This window comes from Tigriopus californicus, chromosome 7 (genome assembly GCF_007210705.1).
Source record: "Tigriopus californicus strain San Diego chromosome 7, Tcal_SD_v2.1, whole genome shotgun sequence".
Lineage (NCBI taxonomy): Eukaryota > Metazoa > Arthropoda > Copepoda > Harpacticoida > Harpacticidae > Tigriopus > Tigriopus californicus.
This window is the reverse complement of record NC_081446.1, coordinates 8,866,549-8,876,886: the sequence shown is the minus strand read 5'-3', so window position 1 is coordinate 8,876,886 and position 10,338 is coordinate 8,866,549. Positions and strand designations below refer to the sequence as shown.

At 47.0% G+C, this 10,338-nt stretch overlaps 1 protein-coding gene across 1 annotated transcript in view; it reads right to left on the bottom strand.

Annotated features, from left to right (window-relative positions):
* Window positions 1-1,215: 1,215 nt before the first annotated feature.
* Window positions 1,216-10,338, bottom strand: part of LOC131883444 (synaptogenesis protein syg-2-like) — a 34,717-nt gene continuing 25,594 nt past the window's right edge. The window contains exons 6-16 of the mRNA XM_059230920.1: window positions 8,588-8,878; window positions 7,416-7,715; window positions 6,733-7,326; window positions 6,112-6,409; window positions 5,073-5,398; window positions 4,470-4,754; window positions 3,878-4,204; window positions 3,485-3,784; window positions 2,678-2,886; window positions 2,141-2,603; window positions 1,216-2,060 (exon numbers count right to left, since the gene is read on the bottom strand). Coding sequence (XP_059086903.1) covers window positions 1,690-2,060; window positions 2,141-2,603; window positions 2,678-2,886; window positions 3,485-3,784; window positions 3,878-4,204; window positions 4,470-4,754; window positions 5,073-5,398; window positions 6,112-6,409; window positions 6,733-7,326; window positions 7,416-7,715; window positions 8,588-8,878 — 3,764 coding nt within the window. The 3' untranslated portion in view covers window positions 1,216-1,689. The remainder of the gene's footprint in view (window positions 2,061-2,140; window positions 2,604-2,677; window positions 2,887-3,484; window positions 3,785-3,877; window positions 4,205-4,469; window positions 4,755-5,072; window positions 5,399-6,111; window positions 6,410-6,732; window positions 7,327-7,415; window positions 7,716-8,587; window positions 8,879-10,338) is intronic.

Here is a 10,338-nt window from a genome sequence, read left to right as displayed (position 1 = left end):
TGCGCGGAGTTTTTACAAATTCTTCTCCGTTCCGTCGTCTTCATCTCCTGCCGGAAGAAAGGAATGATCTGGTTGCTCCTGGAATTGGAACCAACAAACTTTGGGACGACACTATCCAACTTATTCATGACGAGGGGCAGCACTGTGAATTCGACTCCTCCTGTACATGGAAAGTTGCTTAGTCTACAATGAACTTGACAACTTGGAGCAATACTTGAGCGCTTTAATTCAAACACCTCACCCTTGAAAGTTTAGAATCCACGACCATGCAAAGCTTCCCGGGACTGATTTCGCGCTTTTCCACGCAATCATCCTAAAATGGTTTTAAAAATGTGTCACAAATCAGGTCCACATGTCCATGAGACAGTGCTAAAATATATAGAGTTGTCTTCAAGCCAAACCACGGGCCAAACCTTCTTAGTCAATGTTTGAAGGTTCGTTTGAAGCCTCGTTTGAATCTAGTAGATTCAAGTTGATCGTTATGTGCTTATGATGTTAAGGAACTCTCTATTAGTACAGCAAGTTACCTGTGGGCTTGCCCGTGGCCCATCGTTATTGCTCAGTCCCTTCTACGTACGTAGTATAGATTTGGTGGTGTAGTGTCTAGTAGTATGCCCGAGAAATACAGCAGAAGATTTCCCCAGATTTCTCACGTTTCCTGCTTCTAATTTGAATCGCACAAGGAGAAAGAAAATACAAAATTGGTGCCTCAAGGCTGCTTTGAAAAGTATACGAACAACCCCCTTTTCAATAATCATTATACGATGCCCGAGAATAATTTTGGCTACGTATGATAAATGTGACTTCGTGCTGACTCGTCATGAGGAAGGAAGCTGAGAAGCCAGCAAAAGAAAAACGCCAAAACCAACGGGGTAAAAAATGTTCACTGCGAATGGCAGAAGAAAGCGACACTCATCCGCCATAGCTTACATACTCTCACAACGAACGTCGAGACCAAGTGAAACAGTTTCTCCACCGATTGGAGCCCTTATTTCTAGGCTAGAGATTGCACGTTCTTCACTTTGTTTGCTCGTCCCCACATTGAGTGTCAGTCATGAAAAAGATCAAGATGATGATGATGATGATGACGGCTATGATGACGACTGCCTTTGTGGGCTGATGACAAAATAGGCAGAAACTGGCATGATGGAGGGTGGTAATTGGACGATAACCGCAAGAACTGCGCCAAAGTAGACCAAGAAAAACGCAGGCATCTCAAGTGAAATAGGCATTTATTGTCGAAATGGATCTTGAGTTTTCCATCGTGGTTGAGTATAAAAGGCATAAACTCGTTTAGGTTGGATTGAAATCATAGAAACCGAACCAAAATTTCCTCATCATACGAGACTGAAGAAACTGCGGAAGGCAGCCCCACTGCGCAGGAAGGCTTCGTGCAATCCGAGAAACGCAAAAATGAACAACACAAATCGGTTTGGGAAATCCGAGTATCACAGTTGTGGGCGAGATGTACTGGCAAATGTAGTTGATTAAAAATGATGATATTGTTGTCACCTTCCCAAATGCACTGGCAGATACAAAGCAGCTAGGCCTATTCCAGCGATGACGGGTTCACTCTCACTTTCTCTGCGGCTGGCGCGTTTCCTGTCATCAAGGGGTTGGGGACTAGATTAGAGGGACTTATTGACTTTGGCGGTTGTTTTAGCACTGAGGCGGACATTTCTTTTTGTGTTACACCAAATGCCCACTGGCAGGGATGGGTGTGGGATTAGGATGCTGCGGAGCGGGAGATCCACTGCTCGTACTGCTTCCAGTGGAACTGAATCGAGGCACATTGCTAATACCATTTTGATGCTGACCAAATGTCGTAAAGGCCGACACAGTTCGCTTAGGAGAACTGGCACAAAGGGGCCCCTCCACCACGGACGTGGGTGGAGTCATATGAGGGTTGGGGGATGGGGCATACGGGCCCGTGGTCGGGACAGGATAAAAGTTATTGGGAGGGATTCCGGGCTGCATCAGCTGAGGCGGGGGAGGAAGAGACGAGTTTCCCGAAGACGAAGCACCGCTCATCTGACTTCCGTAGCCACCCTGATCACCTGCTAAGCACAAGATACACAATCAGACTCGACCAGGAAGGGATTAACGCTATTTTGTGCGAATGTATGGATTGAACACTCACCAAGAGATTGAAGGTAAGCTTGTCGCCTCAATTCCACAGCGTACTCGGACTCTGTGTCCTCGTAATTGGGATTGCCCGACACCTGATGCGGGGCCAACAACCTGGGCATCGTTTGTGGCGAGGCTTGAACCAGTGGACGATGGAATCCCAAAGTGTCCATAGGATGGTGTCGCATGGGTTGCTTGTTTACCACACTGTACAAGGCCATGACATCGTCTTCTTCGGCCATCATGGTGTCGTCATTGGAGTTGTGGCCATGGCTCCCTAATTGGGACATTCCACCGTCCACGGTCGCGGATGAAGGCAGACCTCGGTGCACATAGGGATTGTTGACCAAAGGGTTGGTCATCGTTACCGAAGGTAGATTGCCGTAGATGGTATGAATTTGATCCGATGTCATGGACCTTTGCATTGGGTGGTCCATGAGGTAGCCATTGAAGTTGTGAGTGCCCATACAATCATCCTGTGAATACATTTTTTTCGGAATTGAACACTGGGTTCGGGAATTGTCTGAGGCTAAAAGCTGCTCCCACTTACCATGAAGGCGGTCTGCTGTTGACAGTCATTGATATTGTTGCCTAAAGTGGCCTTGGTCATGATTCCGTGTTGATTATTGGGTCCTGATATGCAACTTTTCTCGGATATCGAGCTGAGGGTTTCTCCTCCTGACATGGTCTCGTTGTAAACGCTACTCGTTGTGTAGAGCTCCATTTGGGCCGACTTTGTACTACCCGTGGAAGTACTCCCTGTAATGAGAAAAATGATGATTGCTTGATAGGTTCATTGTAAAAAAATGTCAGCATCAGATTGCGAATCAATCGGATGTACAACTATTTTGCCAAGCCACAACAGAGGAAGAAACAGGATAACCGAAGCAAAATTACAAAGGAAACAAAGAACGATGACAAATGTCTGTTGAATCCCCACCATCTTGTTGAAACGGTTGGTTTCGAAGAAGAGACCATTGAGAGGAAGGGAGATATATATGACAGGTTAAGTGTTAGTTTAGTCCAAGAACCAGAAAGAGAGGAGGAAATTTGTCCATCACTTGCAACGAAGACGGCTCGAGTTTTGGTTGGATGGTTGAAGTGGATGGACCTACCTTCGGTGGATGGGGCACGCTGTTGCTTTTCTTTCTGTTTCTTTTTCAAAATGAAGCAAGAAATCAAAAGAACGTTCAAAAGGAACAAAAGTGTGCCAATGACGGCAACAGAAATGATCACAACGGCTGGAAGCTCGCCAGAGCTAGAAATCGATTCACGGAACAAAAGCTGGTCTTGGGCTTCCAAAGGAGGCTGACCTAAAAAATCAAAAAGGGGACAAGTTAAAAGAATCCGCACTCACCGACTAATCTTTGGGTTGTGGCAGAATTGGGCACACTGCCTATTCCAGTGGCGGCCACAGCCCAATCCCGTGCTTTATAACGACACAATGGGGCAATGGCTATGACAAGTATCACGGTACTAATAACCGCGATTATGAGCCCAAGCAATGCAGCCGTAATGGAGAAAGATGACTCGACATTGGAGGCGTATCCCCCTGAAGAGTCACCTATTTCGTGATTGGAGGCTGCTTCAGGATCATTAGTCTGATGTGGTTGTATGGCCATGGCCGATTCGTTATGATTTAGTCTTTCCGGTAAGGCTGCTTGTAATAGAGTGGGCAACACATGGATTTGGTATTCCCACAAATTCAGCGGAGATATGGGAGGTCAATCAAAAGTCAAGATTAACTTACTGGTCGTTCGAACCAGGATTGGGTTCATGCTGTAGTTTGATTCGCCCAAGTTGTTGAAGGCCATGACGGCCATTGAGTATTGCTTTCCCGGTCTGAGTCCAACCAATTTCACTTGGTGCGTATTGGCCGGGTAGACATCGTGAAATCTGGGATTATTGGAATAGTCTGGCTCATGGTATTTGATCCTGAAATATTGCTCCATGCCCCCGTGGAAACCGGGTGTCCACACCAAAGAAACAGATTCGTGCGTCACATTTACAATCTGTAGGGATGAAGGAGGATCTGGACGACTCTTGACATCCAGGGGAACGCGATGACGGGACACTCCTGCAAAAATTACAACAAAAAACCCCGTCAATGGTGACTTATACATCCCCTTCTTGATGAATTGAGAGAGTGGCTACGGGATTTTGACACCTCTTTCATATCACACTAGCGCGGCCAAATCCATTCTCATGATTGGTGTGAGAAGAAATGTTCGATTTCCGCTCCGAGGCCGTCACCATCATCGTCATCATCATCATTATAATTATGATCAAAACCACCACCACCACAACCACTACCGGCTACCGGCTACCGAGATCCTACGTACCCTCTGTGTTTCGAGCAACACACTCGTAGGCGCCATAATCATTGTTGGACACGTTAAATATGAAGAGCTCGGATCGCCAGGTCAAGGGGTCGATCATGGACTCTGTCATCGAGAATTTCTTTTCGGGTGCCCGAGGGTTGCTGGGAACGATGTAAGCCCCGCCCACTCTCATCCATGAAAATGTGACGTTGGGTACTCCACGGGCTTCACAGATCAAATGACCAGTGTCTTTGATATCTGCAGCGGCTTTGGAGATCACAGGATTCTCGATCATGATGGGCTTGTCTGAAAGAGATGATAGCAGACAATTGTAAATTCCTGATCCTTTCCTTGTTTTAAGGAAAGTGGTCCAATCGAGATGGAGAAAATGGGATTGATGGTGAGTGCTGCTGTCTGACTTGGACCCTGCAGTCAATCAGGGGTCTAGATAGGGTCGATCTTAGAGGATCGATGAGCAAAAGCATCCAAGTGGCACAAAAGAGAGTCCCTTCCTTGATGTGAGAGGGCTTCTCATCGATTCATAGAGAACCACTTGGATTTGAAGAATGACCGAGAAACAGAATTCGATATTTTTCATCAGAATTGGCCAGGAAAACTACTTACGTCTGACCATGAGAAGGCTTCCATTTCGCACTCGAGGAGTCCCTTCGTCATTGTCAATCCCATTGTCGGCCACGCACCAAAACATCCCGGAGTCTTCAGCCGTGGCATTCAATACAGTCAGTAGAACTACGCCGATATTCGAGTTGGCATTGCCATCCAAAGTCGTTGCTGGCGATCCCATTGTGGTTTTCGTTCTTGAGGCTAGATCGTAATTGTCGCGCTCCCAACGAATCGTTTTCGAACCCAGAGGCATGGCATCAACGGCACACTCCAGATGAGCCGGTTCACCCGGTCCCACAAGGACACGATGAGTGATGTTCACAATGCTGAAGATTAAAAAAAATGAGGGTCATTCTCTACCTTGAAAGACCTTTGGCATCATAACCTGACATAATTCAGGATTATATTGAAAATCTTCAGAGGAATTGGTAAGCTCCCTCTGAGCTCCAAGGTTAGGTTTCTTCTTTGGTAACACTAAAGCACAATGTAATGTGAAAGCACATATTTTGTTCTTTTCTTTCTTAAGAAATAAATCTGACGGGCTCACTCTCGACGAGTTATTTTGAACTAGATAGTGTACTAAGCCTTAGGATAGGCCCTTGAAAAGACGCTGCGGGGAATTTTAAAAAGTGAAGCGTGTAATTCGACGCATTTATCATTGCTTGTCTTCACTTTTGCATGCTAACTAAGCAGGATGACATAGTGAGTGAGGCATTGTGTTTGTGATGCGCTGATGCCTATTTTGACGGGCTCTCTTGTCGCGGCGCAAAGCCGGGGGATAGTTAGTACTCACTCGGTTCACACCATCACTTCTATAGCACTCATCAGTTTCAAAGTGCTCAGTGCACATGAGAGAAAGATGCTCGCACGATGTTTGGAAATGAAAAATATCTTTCTTTTCCCCCCTCCATCCATCCATCTCTCCATGCAGTGAGCCAGTCCGACAACCAGTCAGGCAACCAGTCAGGCAGCGACCGGAAAATCGTTTGAGATGGAAGAGGCTTCTCATTACGGAGGCTATTCAAGAAACGACACTCACCTGGGTGGATAGAGCACCTCGATTTCGATTTTGGCTTGAGTGGTCCCTTCCTGGTTTTTCGCGGTGACAGTGTAATAGCCGCCGTCATTTCTTTCGACACGGGCTATCTTGAAAACCCCATCTTTCTGCAATGCAACTCTGGCGCTCAAGATCTCGGTATTCTCCACCTCATTGTCCACCCGGGTCCATTCGTAGGTCAAGGCCGAAGGGTTGGCTATGGCTGTCATGTTGATGGTGGCAGATTGACCTTCGATGACTCGGAAAGGCTCGTTCGACTCTCGGATAAACACGGGTTTATCTATTCATGATGGAGGAAAGAGAGAGAGAGAGGCCAGGTTAATAAGTGAGTGAGTGAGTAAGGTAGGGAGGAAGGGAGGGAGGGAGTGGCGGTCATTGATGAATTCTTATCTCGTCGCGTCGTAGAGCCGAAAGTCACGAGAGAGCAATGGCCTTAACTCGAGGTTCGAAGGGCAACTCTTTTCATTAATGCATCAAGTTCTGACGAAACGCTATCTCGTCTCCAGTAAAAACACCGGGCTCGAGTAAGTTGTACGAACGTACGTACGCCTTGCGTGTCTGTCCGTGGTCCCAGAGGTGGTTTTTTTGTGCAATCATACTTACGGGCAACAGAGAGGGTAATTGCATCATGGACGCGGTTTTGAACGGCGGGGTTGGAGGCTTCGCATGTCACAACGGCTCCATCATGTTGGGCGGTCAGGCTCAATTGAAGATAACTGGTGGTTATGTAGCCTCCAAAGTCGCCATCTAGAACCATATCAGTGGCACTCTGAAGGCGCTCACCATTGTGCCACCAGGCCAACTCCGAGGCAGGATAGCTGTTATCGGTCTCACAACTCAACGTGACATTCATGCCAGACTGCGGGTGTTCCGGATCCAGGGCTATTTTGACGAACTTGGGCGAGAATTGCACCTTGACATGTTTGGTGGCACTCAGCGGGTCCGTGAGGGCCGCATTGCTGGCCTCACAGCGTAATGAGGCTCCATTATCGGCATTTCTTGGCACAAATTCCAGCTCTGCAGAGGCATAGTTGTCCTTGGTGGAATCGAATGATTCCAAAGGCCTGTCGTTCAGGAACCACTTGAGTGTGGCTAATGGGTTTCCAGCCAAGGAAGTGCACGTGACTCGTTTCAAAACGCCAGCGGTCAACACGTCTTCGTCACCGAGTCCCTGAATCTTAGGAGTTCCGGGGGGGTCTGAAAGCACACAATGGATCATCCTCATGCCAGAGCCAAAACGTGTAGGAGAGAGTAAAAAGAAAAAGAATCAAAGGAGTGAAACTTACAGATGACAGAGAGCATTCTCGATTCGGATTTGATGTCATTCAGTTCGGAATTCAGTCCATTGCAGATGATCATTTTATTTCGATCACTGGGTCCGAGGGACACAGTAATATTCGAATGGGTAATCCACCCTCCCGAGGGCGAGGTTACGCTATAAGTATGATCGGCTTGTCGGGTCTTGTTCCCCACGATCCATTGAATGGTGGCGGGTGGATTGGAATTGGCCGTTGAGCATGTGTAGGTGATAATTTCTCCGATCTTGGCCTCAGTCGGACCACGCAAGTCCAAACTGTTTGGAGCAACTAGAAGCGAAGTAATCACTCATTATTTTTGACTTCAGCATACCAATACCATCGTCCGAGAGCGCAAGTGGGCGTCGACATCATTTCCTATGGCTCATGATGTACCAAGGGGAAACTCAACCCACGGCTGACAATTAATGCCTCGAGGCCCCCTACCAATGTTGGTTTCTGCACTTGATCACTCTCATCTGTGGTCTAATTTCAGTGGGTCATTGCTCGCCAATCTCGAGGCTCAATTTTCATGCGAGAGATTCCTTCCTCAGATGTACGGAGTACTCGTAAGGAGAGCAACGAGAGGGAAAGGGACGATTCAAAATTTGGCCATTGAAAAGAATTGGACACGCCAGAAATATACTACTTCTGGAATTGGGTGCGAGCAAGAAAGCCCGTTGAGTAAGAGGAGGAAGTAAGAAGAAGTAAGGACGATGAAGAAGACTCTTCTGTTCCGCGGGCCATTTTTTTCTCATGCTTTCACTGAGCTCCCTGCACCAAGAGACACGAGGGCAGGTTTGAACCAGATTTTTGGCGGACATTTCACCCTCTCAGATTGAATGGAGGAAGAGGTACAAAGGAGGAGAACCAAGGAAGGACGTGAAAAGGAAAATGTCATTATAGAAGAATTACTGAACGTCGAGTAAGCGGATTTTTCTCGGGGTCTAGTTGGAGGCGGATCTTGGCTTCCGTTGCCCCTCCATGCTTTGCCTGCCCCATGAAGAAAAGGTTTCCGACATACTCTTTGCCGTAAGACCAAGCAGAAAAGTGTCTTCCGCTCCTTTGCGTTTTGCAATCCTTTCAATCGACTTTGAAATAAGGCCAAGAAAAAGTGGCAAAAGAACTCAATTACGCCAAATTGGCTCGAACGGAAAACTTACATTGGACAGACAGGACGATTTCGGTGGCCATGGGCTTGGCGCTGAGCTCGTTGTGGGCCTCACAACGGAAATGAGCATTGTTGTCCTCGGTGGAGGCCAAAAACGGATATGTATTCCTCGATTCACTTCCGGACGCAGTGTGTGAGGTGTCCACCAGGATACCATTTCGGTACCAAGAGATGTTGGCCAAGGGATTACCGCCTGATGAGATACAGTTGAGGGTAACGGGTTGGCCCAAGCGCTTGGTCTCTCCTTCGATGTAGCCCGTGATTTCTGGCGGCCCTGGCGGATCTAAACCATGGAAAATGGAAACTGTTGATTTATACATTTTGCATTGCTTTGGCACCCATGGCTGCCCATGAGCCAGTCCTGGACCTTGTATGTATTTAAGTCTAGTTAATCATTAATTCTCAACGAGCCTCCAAGTTTCCTCCATACTTGGACCATTCTTCCTCGTCATCATCGCCTTTTTTCACTTGTCCAATTCCAAACAAGGGAATGAGCCTCCGTGGGAGATCAGCCCGTCCGATAGAGTCTACCCAAGCTGCTAAATATTAATCAGTCTTTGGTTCACTTATCGGCACTCTCAGTCTGGCCATCTTTGAATGCTCATGATGATTGACCAAACCTATACCTACGAACCTAAGAACAACCTCCTAGATAAGGAAGGTTGGAACTTTCGCTCCTTAATGAGCTCCATCACCATACCCACTACCACCGCCATATCCACCACCTCATCATCGCCGTCAACATCCGCGCCCTCGCCACAAGAATGGCAAACTTCCCGACATTCAAACACTCTTTGGATGGGCAACTCAACCGAGCCTTACCCTGGCAGATTTCCCCGCGAATAGTCGATCTTGAAAAACTAACGGCTTTAATGAGCCTCCGAAAGCTTGAACGAAGTCACAAATGGATGGTGCTTAGTGGGAAGCCCTTATTTCTTTGTAATTGCTGTAACACTCTTCCTATCTTTAGGAGGTCGACCGAGTAACCGAGAACCAGTGAGAGTGAACATTATATTTTGTTTTCTCGTTGTTCATATCGCAGTTAGTTAGTTAGTTGGTGGAAAGAAAAGAGCGCCAACAGGAAAAAGGACCAACCAACCAACCACACACCAACCAAGCCAGAGCACCTTGCAAGATGGGGCGAAGCTCGCTTTTTTTCTGCCACATAAACTCAACCTTGCTTTACATCTGTTGCAATGAAATTGAGCGTTCAAACGGCCATTGGTGCAGCTTTTTTTTGGACTTCTCCGGCTCAGACGGCAGACTAGAAGCCATTTGCACTAAATATTACGCTTTGCTTCTGCTCAATTCTCGAAATGAAGTCCACTTCGCGTTGTTAGGGAAACATGTCTTCAGTACGGAAAGAGCGCAAATGGACTCGACATGGGCAACAACAACAACAAAAAAACGACGGTGACTACAACGGCAACGGCAACGTTAAGGTCGAAAATTACTCCGTGGATCGAGAGCAGTTGCTATATAGGAAGAGTCGAACATTCATTTTAAGTGTCTCAGAACAAGAGAAAATAAAGTCAAGTCAAACCACATGGAGCTAATTTCCGCATGTAGTAATGGGAGGACCTGATACTAATCTGATTTATCCCCTGCCAATCATGAATGGATGGGTAACAGGCGCAGTTTTCTGGGTCAGTGCCTTGGATGGTGGACAAGACGAGTCGTAAATGTCAATTAGAGGAAGATGTTGCCAAAAAGATGCCAACCCCTGTAAGCAATCCCATTGAT